The sequence below is a fragment of the Pimephales promelas genome, chromosome 10 (genome assembly GCF_988280905.1).
Source record: "Pimephales promelas chromosome 10, fPimPro1.hap1.1, whole genome shotgun sequence".
NCBI lineage: Eukaryota > Metazoa > Chordata > Actinopteri > Cypriniformes > Leuciscidae > Pimephales > Pimephales promelas.
In genome coordinates, this window is record NC_142778.1 from 37,792,572 (window position 1) to 37,812,182 (window position 19,611).

Sequence of the window (19,611 nt, forward strand, 5' to 3'; positions counted from 1 at the left end):
CTGACCCACAGCTAAGACTGACCCAGGGCTTAGACTGACCCAGGGCTTAGACTGACCCACGGCTTAGACTGACCCAGGGCTTAGACTGACCCAGGGCTTAGACTGACCCAGGGCTTAGACTGACCCAGGGCTTAGACTGACCCAGGGCTTAGACTGACCCAGGGCTTAGACTGACCCAGGGCTTAGACTGACCCACGGCTAAGACTGACCCAGGGCTTAGACTGACCCACGGCTTAGACTGACCCAGGGCTTAGACTGACCCAGGGCTTAGACTGACCCACGGCTAAGACTGACCCAGGGCTTAGACTGACCCACGGCTTAGACTGACCCAGGGCTTAGACTGACCCAGGGCTTAGACTGACCCACGGCTTAGACTGACCCAGGGCTTAGACTGACCCAGGGCTAAGACTGACCCAGGGCTTAGACTGACCCAGGGCTTAGACTGACCCACGGCTTAGACTGACCCAGGGCTTAGACTGACCCAGGGCTTAGACTGACCCAGGGCTTAGACTGACCCAGGGCTTAGACTGACCCAGGGCTTAGACTGACCCAGGGCTTAGACTGACCCAGGGCTTAGACTGACCCACGGCTTAGACTGACCCAGGGCTTAGACTGACCCAGGGTTAACTAGCTGGAGTGTGAAAAGCCTGAGTGAGCCGATGTACTGAGAAGAGTTCGCACCGAGCCGATGGAGGCCGAAGGTGAACCTGTGTGTCGGTGGTTTAGCGGAGAGCCAGAGCGCCAGCAGAGACACGACGATCCCGATCAGATCCGTCAGCATGTGCAGCGCATCCGTCATGATGGCCAGACTGTTGGCCACGTACCCACCTGGAAGACAAACCCAGTGACAGGAGTGGGCGACGCAACACACACACACACACACTCTCTGCCCGACGCTCACCTATCAGCTCGCCCACCATGAACAGGAAGTAGAGCAGAGCAGCGATGCCCAGTTTCCTCATGATCCTCCGGCGCCGCTCGCTCTCTCGACTCCTCCGGCACCCTTCACACGCCTCCGGCACCAGACCCGACGAGGAGCCCAGGAGCGAGTCGTCATCGTCCAACACACGCGTGACCGTCGACCCGTTGGCCGCCGGGAACTCGTCCGCCTCTCCCGACACCACCACCTTCAGCTGGCTGAACCGGGGCGCCTCGTCGTCCTCCAGGTCCTCGGAGAAGTCGAAGGCGGCGGCGTCGCTGAGGTGCCAGTCCTCCGGCTCGCGGCGGAACACCGACCTCACGCGGCCCATCAGGCCCGGCATCTGAGCGGATCTCTGGAGTGGAACAACGGACACTGTCTCGGGGGTTGGAGCGCCAGGTTACCTGCAACACAACAGCTCAGGTCAGCGTAGCAAAAAAACGTCTTCAAAGACACACACGGTCAAATAAAGCCACTCTGAAACACACTACTGACTGAGCTCCATTCAGTTCAGTGTTGTTGATTCAATTCAATTATTTTGTATAGCGTTTTACACAATAATCACGGCCGGTGTCTGCAACACAACAGCTCAGCTTTACCAAACACACACTGTTACAGAGCAACAGGAGCCATCATCAAATATTAGAGCAACCCTAAAACACAAGAGTCACTATTGAGCTCCAGTCAGTAGTGTAATTTCACAGTTAGCGAAAAAGGTATTCTTTAAAACAATGTAATAATTTAAAGCAGAAGCAATGCTCTCATTGAAGCAGGGAATACTTGTTTGTTAACAAATGATTCTGATGACATTTAGAAAAAGTAGCATCCACTTCAGAGACAATGATGCACAGTTCGCCGCTAAAGCACAGAGTTTGTTCCGTGTGTTCATCCGTGTTTCGGCGCGTTCGCGTGTTTGACACTGAAAACAACGATAACATCATTAAAACAGCACAAACCTTCCTAAACTCCGCCGTTCGCTGGTTCCGTCCATCGCTGTGTGAGTTCGGGAAAATCTCAGAGTCTCGGTGTGTGTGCGTGTGTGTGTGTGTAAGTGTGTGTATGAGAAAGAGACACAGTGTTTAATGTTAGCGCGTCCACTCTGCGCGCGTTCCAGCTCTACTGCAGCGCGCGCATTCAAGTTCAAAATGTGCAAACTTAACATAATAACATGTAATTATAAAATATTATACCTCTTTAGCACATTTCACTGTTGTATCAAGAAAAAAATCCTTGGGTTCAAGGTCACTTAGCAGTAAAGCTATATCTAATAGTAGCCTATATTATATTATATAAAATATACCCTGCTGCTGAATGAGAACTGAACAGAGCTGACTATAGATTAAATTAACTAATTTAATAATAGATGATCTTTATGAGAGATCTGAATTAAAAATGCATAATTTTCCTGTTTATCGTTGTAAAGCTGCTCTGGAACACTCCTGTACAATCGTTCCGCCAATCGGAGGCGTCGCTCAGCGGCACGTGATTAAAGGCGGAAGTGCTCTCAGAGTGGCAGCGCGTCGCGTTGCCACAGTCTCTGCAGTCACATGAGCTTCTGTCACATGATGTTTGTGAGCTGCTCCTGGAAGCGTTTTCACTATCACATCATGTTTGCTGACCGCCATTAAATACACAAGATAAAAGAAGAATCATATTCATCTGACGGGAATACAGCAGGAATGATGCGCTCAGGAGGGTTCGTGTTCAGACAGATGTGATCAGTGACGTACACATGATTGCTGTTGTCCATGAGGAATCTAACTCTCTCTCTCTCTGTGTGTGTGTGTTACAGAGGCTGCTGGTAGCTGTGATGATGATGGACAGACCGCAGGAGGAAAGCGAGCAGGACACAGGTGCAGGTGAACACACACACACAAAGGCTTTTTTTGTCTATAAATGCTAGTCTACTTATAAAAACCGAGTTGTATGGTGATGTGTGTGTTTGCAGTGTGTGTGGTGATGGAGGACGTGGTGTGTGTGGATGAGCACACGATCCAGAGACTGACTGAAGGATTCCTGTCTCACTATCAGCCGGAGCTCAATGCCTCCAAGCAAACCCTGCAGGAACTCACGTACGATCACACTGCACACACACGAACACTGAAGATCTGGTTCATTCAGTCCATGAGATCCATCATTTCATCAGACTGCAAAAAAAGACATTTGAATTCAAAATACTGCACTGCTGTACTGTAATTATCCTTTATTTTTTCTTACTTCCAGACAAAATCAAGTTATTTTGCTGGATACGCTGGAGCAAGAAGTCACGAAATTCCGCGAGTGCAACGCCATGATTGATCTGAACGCACTGGTGAGTTTTAATCGCGTGGTTTCTCTGGTAGAAACTTCGTCTGACTGACAGCTGACGTGTTTCAGTTCACAGAAGCCAAAGTTTATCACAGCAAACTGGTGAACATTCGCAAAGAAATGATCGTTCTGCACGACAAGACGACCAGACTAAAGGTTTGAGCGGGACTCTACTGTAGATCCATGCTGTACTGCTCTTCATGTTCTTATGGAAGCTTGTTTCGGCCAGCGAATAAAAAAAAAGGGTAATTGGCAACTATTCTGACTTTTTTCCAAGAATTTTGAAATTTAAAGTCAGAATTGTGTGAAAGAAATCAGAATTGCGAGGAAAAAAGTCAGAAATGCGATTTTTAAACTTGCGTTTACGATAAAAAAGTCAGAATTGCGAGATATAAACTTGCGTTTACGATTGAAAGAAAAGTCAGGATTCCGAAAGGAAATTCTGTTTTTATTTTTATTCCGTGGCAGAAACAAGTTTCCATAATTTACCCTGGATTAGTAAGCTTTGCCGTTTGAGACGGACCGGCAGATTAAGAGTGACGAGTGTATGAATGTGTGCAGAAGCGAGCGCTGAAGCTGCAGCAACACAAACAGAAGGAAGATCTGGAGCGTGAGCAGCAGAGAGAGAGAGAGCTGGAGCGAGAGAGACGCCTCGTCGCCAAACCCGCCAAACGCTCCGGCGACGGCTGAACCAGCGCCTCTCACACACTGAGCTCAGCCCCGCCCACTGCATACAGACTCCACCCCTGTCACAGCCCCGCCCACCACAAGACTCCACCCATTGCACACAGATTCCACCCCTGTTGCGGCCCCGCCCATTGCACACAGACTCCACCCCTGTTGCGGCCCCGCCCACTGCACACAGACTCCGCCCCTGTCCTCTTTAAAACAGATCTGAGAAACCTGTCAAACCAGCTGGATTCTCTGGGACTAAATTTGATAAAGATGCTCTGGTGATTCATTATCGTCGTCATGTTCATGTGTGATTCTATCCAGATAAATAATAATAAAACTGTAGTTAAAGCTTTGGTGTGCTCTTTTATTAACATCATTTGTTACGTTACATGATGCTCTATTAATGTAAACACAAATGTGATAAAACAATTACTAACATTAGTTAACATGAACTAACAGCATTTAATGTTCGTTTCAACATTTACTAATACATACTAAAATCAAAGGTTGTTATGAACAACTGTACTTTATTAACTAACATGTATTTTAGTGTCCTTGGTAAATACTGTATAATAACCCTAATTACAGTGATGTGAATAAGTTTGGACACCCATGCTAAAGTTGCCTAAAAAGAGGAATAAAAAATCATCTTTTGGATATTGATCTTAATGCCTTAATTAAAAAATGAGGAAAACTCCAACCTTTAAGGACACCAATTTTCTTTGTGAATGAATAATGTGTCATAAATAAATAAATGTTTTTCCTTAAAATACAGGGTGCATAAGTCAGGACACCCCTATGTTAAATTCCCATAGAGTCAGGCAGATTTTTATTTTTAAAAGCCAGTTATTTCATGGATCCAGGATAATATGCATCCTGATAAATAAAATATCCCCACATCATCACACACCTTCACCACACCTAGAGATTGGCATGGTTTTACTTCAGTTAGCCTAATAGCTGGTTTGATTTGCATTGAAAGATGATCTTATGGAAAGTACCCCATGCCAATCTCTCGGTGTGGTGGAAGGTGTGTGATGATGATGTGGGGATATTTTAATCCCAAAGGCCAAATTATCCAAATTATCCTGGATTCATGAAATAACTGGCTTTTAAAAATAAAAATCTGCCTGACTCTATGGGAATTTAACATAGGGGTGTCCTGACTTATGCACCCTGTATTTTAAGGAAAAACATTTATTTATTTATGATACATTATTCATTCACAAAGAAAATTGGTGTCCTTAAAGGTTGGAGTTTTCCTCATTTTTCTAATTAAGGCATTAAGATCAACATCCAAAAGATGATTTTTTATTCCTCTTTTTAGGCAACTTTAGCATGGGTGTCCAAACTTATTCACATCACTGTAAATTATATTCCTCAGTATTTAATGTACAATTACACTGTAACAAAGACAATGTAACTAGAATACTTTGCTTATTGTAAGTTCGTGTTTACAAACACATGAGACTTTATTGCAAAGTGTTTAGGATATTTTTCATACTTGACTCATAAACTTACGTCATGTAATATTTATTCAATATGCATATGCAAGCGTGAGTTTGAGTGCCGGACACCAGGCGGCAGCAGAGCATCATGGGATTGATACTGTGTGTCATCATGAGTGTAAAGACACTATGGAAAGCTTTAACACAACATGTCCAGAGTAAAAAATAAAATAAAAAAAAATAAAAAAATAAAAATAAAACAAACAAAAAAACAACATGTCCAGAGCTCGCAGTAAAGCTGTGTTCAGTTACAGACGGGCGTCAGCGTCACTTAATGAGGCGCAGCTGTAAATACACACACATATTATTATAATGTTCCTTTATGAAAACATGATTGTTTGCTGAATGTTTGTTGAGACGGTTCATCACACACACACACACACACAGACACAGTCGTGTTTTCCAGCGTTTAGGGTGTCGCTCCTCTTTCCGCGCGGGCGTTGGATCTGCTTCTGGATTTGGATGTTTTTGGGCCTGAAGGAGAAAAACAAACCGAACCCACAAACCCGGAGCCGCAGACGCTGAGCACATGTGGAGGTGAGACTGCGTAAACAACCCGTCTGTCTGGGTGGGTGTGTGAGTGAGTGTGTGAGCTCGGGCTCATAACAGGAAGTGGCCGCAGGGGTCAGGGGTCACGCTCGCGTTATTTTTTATTTATTTTTTATTTTTTTAATGCTGAGAACAGGATACACAATACAAAAGAGAAAGCATACATAATAACAATCAAAACAATAAAGAAGACAATAACAAAAATGAATAAAATAAAATAATAATTAAAAAAAGAAGAAGGGCTGCGGCTCAGCCGGTGTGTGACGTCACGGGCGGAACGGTTTGTGTCAGACGCCAAATCCCAAATATAGACATAAAATAAACTAGATTCTGCTCGACTGAAGGAACACACACACACACACACACACACACACACACACACACACACACACACACACACACACACACACACACACACACACACACACACACAGGCAGATTCCTCATGGACCACAGCAATCATGTGTAAGGTTCTATTAGTCTTTTTATGTTATGTTTTCATGGTAATTGTAGTTAAAGTTTTAGTTTTTTAACTAAAAAAGTTTTTAAAAGCATGTCTAATATAGTTTTTATTCATTTTTAGGCTTAGTTATTTTAGTACATTAAGTTGAACTTAATCAAAATAATGTTGCTAACTATCTTAAAGTGATAGTTCACCCAAATATGAAAATCAGCTGATTTACTGTCCCTGACCCATCTTGTGTGTGTGTGTGTGTGTGTGTGCGTGTGTGTGTGTGTGTGTGTGTGTGTGTGTGTGACTCTCTCCTTCAGACGAACACAATCAGAGTTATATTAATAAATGTCTTGCGCGTCCCAGCTTTATAATGGCAGTGGATGGGTTTTTGGATCTCGATAAAAGTCTGTCATATCCTGAAACAGATTATCAACATTCTAACTGCATATTAGCAGCTTCTGAGATGTTCCAGTGTGTGTGTGTGTGTGTGTGTGTGTGTGTGTGTGTGTGGACTGTGGCTCTCAAAATATATAATCTCATATGAGTCTAAATGAATCTAATGCACATGTGCTGAAAAATGCAGCGGTTTCACTGAGAGGAAATGCAGAAACACTAAATTAACATGTTCATGTCCGAGAGAGAGAGACACACACACACACACTCTCTCTCTCTCTCTCTCTCTCTCTCTCTCTCTCTCTCTCTCTCTCTCTCTCTCTCTCACACACACACACACACACACACACAGGGATTGTTGCGCTGTTGTTGATCAGGATTCTGAGGTTGTTTTCTCGTCTGTCAGTGAAAGTTTCCAACACAAGGATTTATTGTTTTGTTTACGCAGTGTGTGTGTGTGTGTGTGTGTGTGTGTGACACCGCAGGAGTGTGAGCCACTGAACCTGAAGCAGAGCCAGGACTCGGGAGGAGGTGTGTGTTGATAAACACAAACTCTGACTCAACAATTGGATACACACTTGTAGAATAAAGCTTCAGTTCTACACACAACTCTACACTCTCGATCGTTCATGACGAATATACACACACACACACACACACACACACACACACACACACACACACACACACACACACACACACACAACCTCTGGAAAGATGACACACAGGTGCTAAACACATGGATGACACACACACACACACTGGTGTTTTCTGTGAGGAGGTTCAGAGAGTGTGTGTGTGTGTGATGCGTCAGGGTTTCAGTGGTCGGGAGGTCAGGCACCGCTGAGGAGTGTCTGGACAGTGTTTACAGAGATGAAGATGATATGAACAGCTCAGCTCTACACTGCTGAGAGGTAAAGATAGGGTTAGTGGGATCGACTACATTCATTTGTAAATGTATTTATCACAACTTTAGATTCTCAGTGCGATTCCTCCGTCAGTCATTATCTCCACTGTAAACATCGACTCACTGTCGCAGAAATATATATATAGAATATATCAGTATAACACTGTAGAAATATAACCGAACTGATGATGAACTTCATCACACATGAGCGAGTCCGTCAGGGAGAGTCCAGCTCTGCTCATCTCTTTATTTACTGAGCGTTAACATGTGTGTGTGTGTGTGTGTGTGTGTGTTCAGCACCCGTGTGTCATCTTTCCAGAGGTTGTGTGTGTGTGTGTACATCAGTACATCCTGATTATTACATAAAACCTCATAATTATGATATAAAAGTCAAAATTGTGTCATTGATTCATAATTATAGGATTATCAAATTGAAATTATGACTTTTTTTATCAATACATTTCACAATCATTTACTTTTTGTCACAATTTTGACTTGGTGTGTCAATTGCTACTTTTTATGTTGTAGTTATAATTTACCTTGTCATAGTTTCAACCTTTTATATCATAATATAGAATTTTTGTCATATTCTTCATTTAGTATGGCAATTGCTACTTTTTATATCAGAATTATATGAAGAGTTCAGATGCTAAAGCCTCTAAGTCCCATTTGAAATTTTCTTCTAGAATGATCATTTTTATCTAGCTTGTATATTTAAGTTCAGTAATTTCACTTAAATTGCAATCAAGATTACCTATGAATGAATTGTCATTTAAGTGAAATTACTGAACTTGAATATATTACTTGATAAAAAAAATGATCATTATAGAAGAGAATTTCCAATGGCACTTAGAGGCTTTTGCATCTGAACTCTTCATGTATTTTTATGTCATTTAACATTTCTGTCATAATTACATCATCATTTTGACTTGGTTTGTCATAATTAAGACTTATATAATTTAAAAATTGTCATAATTTCAGCTTAGATTGTAATAATTCCATCATTTTAAGTGATAAGAGATGCCATTATTTCAACTTTGTATGATTTACAAAAGCATTAGTTTATTGTTTTATAATGTGCTTCCATAGACTTCACTCAAAAGATGAATAACCCATGTTTCACCCAGGAGCGCTCCACACACACACACACACACACGTTTAAGATCAGTGGGTTTGATCATGTTTCCAGTGAAACGTTGAGTCGTGAGATACTGCAGTTATCAGTCGCAGACAGGGTGTGTTTAAAGCTCAAGAACACACACACACGACTGAAGCCATAATGACAGCTCTGCTCTCACTGACCGAGGTAAACACACACACACACACACACACACACAGCCTCCACATCTGGAGGGAAGAGCCTCATTCCCAGTGTTGTGTTCCTGACTCTATTAATGGCGCTGCTTGGGTTTAGTGGCCAGAATAATAAAGTCTATACTAATCATCCAGTTATAAGGAGCCGATAGAACACACACACACACACACACTGCCACCGTTAGCATGTACACACTGAACAGCAGATGAACGCTCCTTCTTCTGGGTTTGGGATGAATCACACACACACAGATGGTGTTGCAGGAGCTTTGTTTATTTGTTTGTGCTTGTGTCTGCAGCCATGCATAGAAGCGTCTCCGTCCGGATGTCGACAGACGAGCCGTATAACGGCGGAGAGCAATAAATACAGGATATAAAAACTGATAAAAAACAACAGCAATGGAGTAAACGCTGCCGGCGGGAGTCGATACGAGCACAGCTCCTGCAGAGGCCCATCAGATCTGAAACACACACGTCACATGATCAGAGGACAGAAACACACACGTCACATGATCAGGGGACAGAAACACACACGTCACATGATCAGGACAGAAACACACACGTCACATGATCAGGGGACAGAAACACACACGTCACATGATCAGGGGACAGAAACACACACGTCACATGATCAGAGGACAGAAACACACACGTCACATGATCAGGGGACAGAAACACACACACACACACACGTTCAGACACTGCGTACCTGGTTCAGGGCCGGTCCTTCTGGATGCGGTTCAGGATGTTCCCGAACACGATGTTGTACAGCCGCTCCTTCGACATGGTCCCGTCCAGTTGCACTGAAACACACATCGAGTAAACACTCCGTCAGTGACGATCAGTGTGTGTGTGTGTGTGAATAGAGCAGTGTTTCCCTCCCGTGTGTTCAACAAATCATCACTTCCTGGTGTAAAATATTTGGATCACACACACACACACACTTTCATTCCGGCGCTTCATTTAATTCAGTTTGTCAACTTTCAACTTTTCATTACTTTGACCTTTTGTCTTTTTTATTACAACTTAAATATATCGACTTTTATGGAATCATTTGGACTTTTTATGTATTATGACATGGTTTCGTAATTTCAATATCACAATCATACCGTACCTGCGAGTTACCGTACCGAAATAAATATTACATTTTAAAATAAAAATCGTATTGATTAATCGATAGTCGATCGTTAATTCTCCCAACGATCAACTAAGAAAATGTACTGGAATGCCCATCTCTAATGTCAATCGCTACCTATTATGACATAATTAGGACATTTTACATTTTTGTCAATGCCATAATTCAATAATTAGACACAAGTTGTCATATTTTTCTTCTACTTTAATTACTTATTTCAGCTTAGTTTGTAATTTCAACATTTTAACAACAAATTAACTTTATGAACTTTATAGAAATAATTTTGACTCAATACGTCATTTTTTGACTTTATGCCGTAATTATTTGTCACGAACGTGTTTTATGTGCATGTTTCCTCATCATATAAAAACAATCATACTCCTGAACTGAGCGCATCCATTTTTTAAGCTATATACCAAAATATTAGTAGCAAAACCTCAAAGAATAGGGCTGTCAAACGATTAATCGCAGCCAAAATAAAAATCTGTGTTTACATAATATATGTGGGTGCACTATGTATTATTAAATATATATATATATATATATATAATTCACACACATGCATGTATATTTAAGAAAAAAAATATTTTTATATAAAATATTTATATTTACATATAAATCTATATACAGTATAGACATGAAAATATTTCTTAAATATACACAAGCATGTGTGTGTTTATATATATAAAATAATTATACACAGTGCACACACATATATTATGTAAACACAAACTTTTATTTTGGATGCGATTCATCGCGATTAATCGTTTGACAGCCCTACAAAGTACGACACTTACCAACATCGACACACACACACACACTTACCAACATCGACTCCGGAGTCCTCCATGATTTTAGTATGTTTGACATACATGGGCCAGACGTGTCCGTCGAAGAGTCCGGGGGGGTCCGGCACGGCATAGTTCCTTGAGCTGAAACACACACACACACAGTGAGATCAGGTGTGTGTGGAGTCCTCTAAAACGCATCCGGGGACACACACACAGAGATCAGCTCACTCACCTCCTCCTCTTTTTGCATTCTTCGTATGGAATGGAAATAAAGTATCGTTGGTCGAACACATCGATCAAAGGTCTGCGGGAGAGAGAGGCGTTCAGTGCAAGCGCAGTGTGTTTGGGGTGTTCAGGTGTGTGTGTGTGTGTGTGCGGCTCACCCGTAGGTGTAGAGCAGGAAACCCTCCACGATCAGGATGTGCACGTCGTCTCGGGAGCGCGGCAGGATCTCGGCGTCCAGGCTGTTGTTGACACCGTGAGATCTCTCGAACTTCACCGGGTTCTGCTGCCATGCAGTGATGGTGCTCATCATGGCGTCCATGTCCAGAGCGCTGATGACTGCGCACACACACACACACACACACACACGTGAGCACGCCGCACCGCTTCAAATGAACATGCAGAACCACACGCACAAGCCCTTGGCTTACCATCGTACTGCTTAAAGCCATCGTCATCGACTTCAATCTCATCCTGGGGCTGAAACACACCAATGAGACGCACTGTGTGGATGTGATCATCACCAGCGCTAATGCGGGTCAGCTGACCAGGGCCGGGTCGACAGACGAGCCACGCGCTTTAAGGGGACACCGCTTTTAGATGCGGAACCAGTAATGCACACTAAATGATATGATCGTTTTGATATGAAAGCTTTCGATTTCTGTCAGTTTCATGATGAAGTTCAGTCAGTAAACGTGTGTTTGTGTCTCTTTAATGTTGAAGCGATCAGCTCTTTACTACTAGCAGCGAATGAACATGATGAACATCAGAAGGAATGTTGGAAGATTCAGAACAACTTCCTGAAATCAGAGTTTAACCGCGGAAAGACGTCAATAAACGGTTCATACACACACTGTAAAATTACATTCCAGGACTATAATCCGAGATCGCAGTATTTCGCAGATTTTTAAAAACTCAAATTACAGATAAAAGATGGTCAAAATACAACGTATTTATTATAAAGTTTATTATTATTGTTCAATAAATAATATTTCATATTATAATTTTGGTGTACGTCATATCCAAAGGTCTGATGGGGGTTGTTCATTTGGCATGAAGAGATTGTATTTGTGTGTTTTCAATTTTTTTTAATTTCATACGCAAAACACAAGTCAAACAATTTTTAAAGTCCTCTTTGTAAATACGTCTGTTTTCAAGGGTTTTTCAGGACTTCATGTCAAAAAGTCAAACTTAAGTACTCAAGTGTCACGTTTAAAGCCGTTCGGTGTCCATAAACTCGATAGTCAGTTTTGATACATATATCTCTAAAAAACGAATCGGGAGTCAGTTATGTCTAAATTATGTTTCAAACGCGTTATCGAAGCCAATAGAAGTGTATATTGACGCTAATGAAGCTTTTGTCGCTGCCCAGCCCTGGAGCTGGAGCTGAAGCGGTTTCTGTTCACACTGACCTTGAAGAAGTCGTCCTGATGAACCACACAGCAGTTCGGCAAACTCTTGATCAGGCCGTCCGTCAGCGTGGTCTTACCGCCGTTAGTGACCCTGAAACACAGCAGCACATCATGTGTTATGAACATGTTATTATATATGAATGTGTCAATCATTCAGGACCAAAACACCACACCTTTACTGGACATTATTCTATGTACTCATTGTTTTATGTTAGGTCTTTCTTGATGGTTATTAAAACAATTTTCTTGTATGCTTTGTATTTTATTCTGACGTGAGTGCCTTGAGAAGCTGCTTTAAAAGGCGCTAAATAAAACAAAGTTTATTATTATTACTATAGAAGATAGCACAAATGGCTAATTTCACCTGTAGTCTTTCGGAAAGAACCATAAAACATCACAGGCATTAAAACACAACACATTAATTACACAAACTGCGAATCAACTAAAGTAACCGTTACATTATTTTACCCAAGTAATCTGTAATTTCTCAAAGATACTATTTTTACTGTTTAAAAGACGTTTCGAAAAGTCTGAAGCGTTATTACTTCATGACACTGATTTTAGTTGTGTGTGAATTAATGAATTAACAACACCTCAGAATCTTTGTAACGTATTTCAGACGCGGCTGTGTGGCACTCTGGCGGGAAACGCGGTTGCTATGGAGATTTGTTTCCCAAAAATAACGAGAGGTCGCGCGCACCACGCGGTCTGCATCGAGCACGCGCTCGCTCACTCACTCACCCTCCGATGCCAATGATGAGCTTCATCCTCAAACCGAGAGAGACGCAAGAGAAAGTTCGTGGATTACACCGATTACGGACCGATGACCGTACGAAGGAAAGCGTGAAAAGAGAAGGTTAAAGGAAATGTCAACTACTAGAGTCCTCCATGACGTTTAGTGAAAGCTGGACGATGGCGCTTCTTCGCGATCTTCCACAGAGAGAAACTGGAGCGCTCGCGACAGCTGAGACACTACCCTCTGCTGCGCGCTGATTGGCTATATAAACCCAGCAGCCCAGTGGAAGCCACACCCTGGCCAATCAGAGAGCCGGATGCTTCTCCGGTTAAGCCCCGCCCAGCGTGGGTGCGCAGGATATTTTTGTGCTTCCTGATTTTCCTTTTTTTGCAATCCGAGCATGGAATTTTTTAATATATATATATATATGGCTAAAAAGGCTGATATTTCAAAATGTATGAATCTTTGTTTTCTTTTGACCTTTAAAAGTTGTATCTGTTAACATTATTTAACGGACCTTAACTAACACGAAACAGTGTTTTTATTAAATAACGTTAGCAAAGATTAATAATAACTGTGACAAATATATTGTTCATTGTTAGTTAATATTAGTTGATGCGCGGCAACTAATGGGACGTTATTGTAAAGTGTTACCCTTATGTTTATTACATGAACAAAACTCACACAATAAAATATAGCTTTTTTCTAATTATTCATAGATTATTGTAGTTTTCCTTCTAATTTTCCATGTCTGGTTTGCTTATTCCTTACATGGACTTAGTTGGATCCACATTCCACACAAATCTTCACAAAACAAACACTTCAAATTATGCAACTGCCATGAGCCTCAAAATTAAGCTTTATAAATGTTTAAAATATAAATTATTATGGTATCCAGGCTGATTCTAATTGATTAATCAAGTTCTTACAAACAGAAAGCAGCGCATATTTTAACTATTTTATATATCCTGTAAATAAGTTCATGTTTTGTAGTTCCCCATGATGACACTTTATATACGCGCATTACGCGGCGCCCCCTAGCGGACAAACAGCGCGTTTTCATCCGGCAAACTTTCCTCTCGTGTTCATGGAAACCCTGGCGGTTTGTCTTGTTTTTGTTCATTGAAATTAAAATGACGTTAAACAATATTTGAGGTTAATGCTGCGCTACCAACACAGTAAACTACATGTCCCATGATTCATTGTGCGAAGCGCGGCGGAAGTGGGCGGAGTCAGCGTCAGCACTCTGACAGACACTTTCAGGAAGTGCTCGAGGTAAGATATCACATCTTCCCGTTTTATTTAAACATTTCTGATTAAAAGTACTTATATTTGCGCGAGCTATTTAATTAAATCTTGTCTTTTCAACTCAAATGTATGTTGTTCCTTAAACTGCTGAACGTGAACTTGTTTGATTGTTAGCGTGCTAATTTGTGGCTGAGGTTTCCTGCTGCGCGTCTGTATTTGTTCATATTAGATGAAAAGAAATGATTTATTTAATATTCAACAGCTTTTTACGTGTGTAAGAACTCTAGACCGCTGTATTATATCTACCATCAAATAAGATTCTGTCGCGTGAGACTCAGATTTGATCTGATAATAAAGAAATCGATTTTAATCTGAAGTTTGATGGTTTTGTGGGTAAAAATACAGTAAAGTGTAATTTATTCCTGTGTTCAGCATCATTACTCCAGTCTTCAGTGTCACATGACCCTTCAGAAATCACTCTAATATGAGGATCTGATGATCAAGACACAGTTATGATTATTATCAGTATTGATCAGTTCATATTTGTGTGGAAACTGTGAAACTGTATATTCACATAGAAACAGCTGATTCACACTGGAGTAATATTTCACAAAATAACAGTTTTTTCAGCTTTACAACCACTTATTTACGAGACAGAGACCATGTGTGTGTGTGTGTGTGTGAGCTGTAGCTGTGTAACTGGAAAATAACTTTATTGTAGCTCTGCTGTAAAGCCGAAACACTCTCTGTGACTGTAATCTCCTGTTATCACCGTACAGCCGCTGTGAAACTCTATATTGTTAAAGCGTTGGATAAAAGGTGACTTAACTTGTGTGTGTGTGTGTGTGTGTGTGTTAATGCTGATGTGCTTGATCTTTCAGGAGGACCCCGTCAGCGACGCCTCACATGTTCTCGTTCAGAAGCTGAAACAGTTTCCGGCAGACGAGAGAGAGAACACAGTGTGTGTGTGTGAGAGAGAGAGAGACAGAGAGAGTGTATGTGTGTGTGTGTGAGTGAGGGAGTGAGTGTGTGTGTGTGAGAGAGAGAGCACAACAGTGTAAGACACACAGGAAGAGAGAAAGAAAGCAGACGGAGGAAGTCGCTGCAGAATGACAGAGTTCTGGGTGTGTTTCAGTTGCTGCGTCGCTGAGCAGCCGCAACCCGTGAGTCACACACACACACACACACACACACACACACACACACGCTAAACACATACACACACACACGACAACCACACGCTGGTGCTGCTGAGGGTCGAGGGTTCACCGTGGCGAGTGTGTGTGTGTGGAGACTCAGATCCAGACGAACCCGTCAGACGCTCAACTCTACGTGTGTCTCGCTCACTGTTCTTCCTGTTGTGTGTGTGTGTGTGTGTGTGTCCAGAAGCGGAGACGGAGGATAGATCGCACCATGATTGGAGAACCCACCAACTTCGTTCATATGACACACGTGGGCTCTGGAGACATGGGTCAGCCGGCTGTGAGTCTCACACACACACACACACACACTATCATTATCTATGCAAAAATATTATTGTGTACTTATTAAACATCTTAATGATTATTATGACCTCTAATTTCTGTCTTTTGTGAGCGGACGTGTTTTCCATCGGCTGCATATTTACATGCGTATGAGCTCAATCACTTCACACACTCTCTGAGGACATTTGCCTAACAAATGTGTGTGTGTGTGTGCAGGTGAACTCGGTCCAGGCGCAGATGAAGTCTAAAGGCGGCTACGGGAACGGCTTGGCGGAGGCGGCTCAGGGCTAGTCAGGTGACTCGCTATAGTAACGCTAACCGCTAGAGCGCTTCTGCTCATATGATCATCTCACCTGGGTCTGGTGTTCTAGACTCTTATTCAATTTCAACTTTAATTCTCGCAATTCAGACTTTTTAAAAAGGAAGTGCCGATTTATATTTCACAATTCTGTTTTTGGGGTTTTTTTTGAGAGAAAAGCTTTTCTCTCTCGTTATTCCGAATGTTTATCTTTACTCTCGCAATCCTGCGTTTACATCTCAATTACTTTCGTTTCTGTTTTTCCCCTTTTTCGCAGAATAACAAAATAAAAAAGAAAACTGTGACTGTTTTTATCTGACTTGTAAATATAAACGTAGAATTGCGAGAGAAACTGTTTGCTATTGTTTTCCTGGACACTGAGTTCATGTTCCAGCTCTTCATCTTATTTATATATATATATATATATATATATATATATATATATATATATGTTAATATACAGAAATGAATCCTCTGTCCTCCAGTAACGGATCGCCCACAGATATTCCTGATGGAGTCTGAGAGCTCTGCCTCCATTGGCTGACTCTGTATGATGCTCGCTGGTCATATAATGCCATTTTTATACAATTTAATTTGATTCTTAAGGGTCTAAATGAAAAGTTTGTAATATAATTTAATTAAAAATTCTCATTACTATTGTAAGAAAACACTCAAAAACAGCTCTGTTTTCAGCATGCCGTTTCAGTGCATGTGCCTTTAAATGATAATGAGCTTTGCTGACTCCGCCCCTCATGTGGAGTGTTGCCTTGACAACGGTTGAGGGTGTAGAGATCTGTGCAACCGTATCAGTCTGATTATTGACATTACTTCTGAATCTGCAATAGACACCGTTATAAGCACTATATAAATACTAATAATAATAATAGTTATTATAAACCACCCAAACACATTGTAGCCCTCAAACCGTATTCACTTTATAGCCCTTAATCCTGTAATTGTGGACAAATGTGGGCACAGAGGACTCAGGTGTGATCCTAATTTTTATTTATTATAAATGTTATATCACTGTCTTCGATAAAGTTTTGTCTATCCATTTATGGTGTTTTTTTTATTTTGGGGGTATTTTTGAATTTATTTACTTCAAAAAGTACCATATTCTCTACGTAAATTATGCTTATTATTTTTTTGTTTTATTTTTTAACATTTTTTTTTAACTACATTAAAATATCATTCCAATAAGTTCTTAGAGCTAAAACCTAAAGATGAACTGACTTTGCTGTCACCTGGTGTCTTATTTTGGCTTATTTTACAATGCTGTAGAATTACAGTTTCTCCCATTCATTTCTATGGGTGCCCATTTTTGACCCAAATACATGATTAAGGAGGTTTTTTCACCCACTTAACATTGTAGAATTGAATTCAGGAGGCAAACTTAGGAAAAGTAGCCTTGAACCGTTCAGATCAAGGGAAGTATTGTTTAAAAATAAATAAACTATTTTGCCCACCCACATTAGTCCAGTATACGGTTTTAGGGTTAACACAAACTGCATGATATCAGTGCTTTGTTATAAAGTCAGTAATTATTTAAAGCCATATTACAAGACTGAGTCATTCTTACACAAAAACAAACAGATTGCACAAACTTTGCACTAGAAATTGAACTCGAACTGTTTATTTTCTCTCTCAGACATGTGCTGCTTCCTCACTCCGGTAACTGTCCATGCTGGAGTTTAGTCAAGTCTAATGTATTAAAAGGGCCACCAGAATGCAGCCACAGCTCAATAAGAAGCTATAGGTCAAATAAATGATCCATGATCTCTAGATTTTATACAGGTGTGACTGTAATGATTCTGTGATCCGTAACCAGATATTGATCATGTGGAAGTGACTGCTTTCGCCTCGGCATGACTTCTCACTTCTGCTGACAATACAAAGGCAGAGGACAGTAACTTTAAAATACTGCTCAAAAGTCAAGTTTGAGCTCAGAATTGTGTTACAAAGATATTTTTCATTACTTCTTAAACGTCTAATTGCCAGATTTTCAGTGTTCTACTTATAATTAATTTGGCGGGACAAGTAAAAATCTTGAAAGTGTTTTTTCTCAGTTCCACACGCGAGCGAGATGACGAGGTGTTTAGCCTCTGTAGGGCAGGAGTATATAAAGTATATATATATATCACTGCTTGATGAGTTACTGTTACGTGCATTTACTCAGATTCCTGCAGTAACACGTGTGTGTGTGTGTGTGTGTGTGTGTTGCAGGCGCTGAGGTCCATCTGAAGACACTGGCGCCGGACGGACGGCTGTAGATATGTCTGTAATAAAGCACTGCTACTCTTTCACTGCTCTGATGATGATCTCACACAAGACCTGCAGCGCTGGAGAGTGTGTGACGACTGATTACACTTCCCATGAAGCTGGATTCATGTCATGGTTAAACAGTGGCTGGGCCACACTTACACACACACACACACACACACACACACAGGCACACACACAGGCACACACACTGTTTTATTAGGTCTGCAGGAACTGCTTTTTGTTTCGTCTCGTCCCTTCGATATTCCCTGGCTCGTGGAATATTCTTTATTCTCTATTGTTTTTATCTTTTAAATGTGCTGTAAACTTGAAATGTGCATCTCACTGTAATATTTGTGCAACGCTCTTACGGGACGCGTTGACAGGAAAGTATTTTTGTACAAATTGTGTTCAATTTCATTCTGATGCCTAAATAAAATTACAACCTTGTAAGACTTTGCATCTGATTCTGAGAGCTCATCAGTCACACTTCTAAGAGGAAATACATCATTGCATTATAATCACACACACACACACACACACACACACACACTTCTTCATTCCTCACACGAACCAAGCGTGTTTGCTCCGGTTTTACAGGTTCTGAGATTTCCAGACCATGCTTATGAATAATGATCTTACAGTACTTTCAGCTCTTGTCAATTAATATGAATAATATATATATATATATATATATATAGATATATATATATTTACTTTTTAGCATAACACATTTTGTTCTTATATGTTTTTAAGTTTTCTTTATTAGCAGTATTATTTTTCTTGTTGTTTATTCCATATAACAATTCAGTTTTAAGATTAATACAGACAATATTTAATAGAGTTACAGCTGAAAAAAGCTCAACTCCACTCCAGCTCTAAAGTATTCAGTGCATCGGAAGACTTTGAGAACATATATTAAGTGCGTATGAAGAAAATAGAGGACACTGCAAAAAATGAGCTTTTTTTTCAATTTTTGATTGGTTGACCTTTAGCGTGA

At 41.0% G+C, this 19,611-nt stretch overlaps 4 protein-coding genes and 1 long non-coding RNA gene across 6 annotated transcripts in view; 3 read left to right on the forward strand and 2 right to left on the reverse strand.

Annotated features, from left to right (window-relative positions):
* slc30a4 (solute carrier family 30 member 4) overlaps positions 1 to 2,010 on the reverse strand; it is a 6,735-nt gene extending 4,725 nt beyond the window's left edge. Inside the window, exons 1-3 of the mRNA XM_039680281.2 lie at positions 1,876 to 2,010; positions 902 to 1,323; positions 682 to 828 (exon numbers count right to left, since the gene is read on the reverse strand). Coding sequence (XP_039536215.2) covers positions 682 to 828; positions 902 to 1,262 — 508 coding nt within the window. The 5' untranslated portion in view covers positions 1,263 to 1,323; positions 1,876 to 2,010. The remainder of the gene's footprint in view (positions 1 to 681; positions 829 to 901; positions 1,324 to 1,875) is intronic.
* Positions 2,011 to 2,473: 463 nt separating this feature from the next.
* Positions 2,474 to 4,254, forward strand: bloc1s6 (biogenesis of lysosomal organelles complex 1 subunit 6). 2 transcript variants are annotated; one of them, XM_039680284.2, is made up of 6 exons: positions 2,474 to 2,615; positions 2,712 to 2,778; positions 2,868 to 2,991; positions 3,143 to 3,230; positions 3,296 to 3,382; positions 3,788 to 4,254. In XM_039680284.2, exons 2-6 carry the CDS (start codon positions 2,730 to 2,732, stop codon positions 3,914 to 3,916), a joined length of 477 nt encoding a protein of 158 aa, XP_039536218.2. In that variant the 5' UTR covers positions 2,474 to 2,615; positions 2,712 to 2,729; the 3' UTR covers positions 3,917 to 4,254. The 2 variants fall into 2 exon arrangements, with proteins under 2 accessions (XP_039536218.2, XP_039536219.2); XM_039680285.2 differs by having other exon boundaries at positions 2,712 to 2,772.
* A 1,363-nt stretch (positions 4,255 to 5,617) lies between these two features.
* Positions 5,618 to 6,381, forward strand: LOC148977452 (uncharacterized). Its single transcript, XR_016145423.1, has 2 exons — positions 5,618 to 5,696; positions 5,816 to 6,381. It is a non-coding gene; the product is annotated as an uncharacterized LOC148977452 (long non-coding RNA).
* Positions 6,382 to 9,279: 2,898 nt separating this feature from the next.
* Positions 9,280 to 14,095, reverse strand: mibp2 (muscle-specific beta 1 integrin binding protein 2). The gene is made up of 8 exons (XM_039680282.2): positions 13,328 to 14,095; positions 12,587 to 12,677; positions 11,606 to 11,654; positions 11,336 to 11,513; positions 11,185 to 11,256; positions 10,987 to 11,093; positions 9,736 to 9,829; positions 9,280 to 9,487 (listed from the first exon to the last, which is right to left on the reverse strand). The coding sequence occupies exons 1-7, from the start codon at positions 13,351 to 13,353 to the stop codon at positions 9,741 to 9,743; spliced, it is 612 nt and encodes a 203-aa protein (XP_039536216.1). The 5' UTR covers positions 13,354 to 14,095; the 3' UTR covers positions 9,280 to 9,487; positions 9,736 to 9,740.
* A 347-nt stretch (positions 14,096 to 14,442) lies between these two features.
* Positions 14,443 to 19,071, forward strand: LOC120484862 (CDC42 small effector protein 2). Its single transcript, XM_039680289.2, has 5 exons — positions 14,443 to 14,597; positions 15,452 to 15,733; positions 15,957 to 16,052; positions 16,271 to 16,349; positions 18,576 to 19,071. The coding sequence occupies exons 2-4, from the start codon at positions 15,680 to 15,682 to the stop codon at positions 16,343 to 16,345; spliced, it is 225 nt and encodes a 74-aa protein (XP_039536223.1). The 5' UTR covers positions 14,443 to 14,597; positions 15,452 to 15,679; the 3' UTR covers positions 16,346 to 16,349; positions 18,576 to 19,071.
* Positions 19,072 to 19,611: the final 540 nt, after the last annotated feature.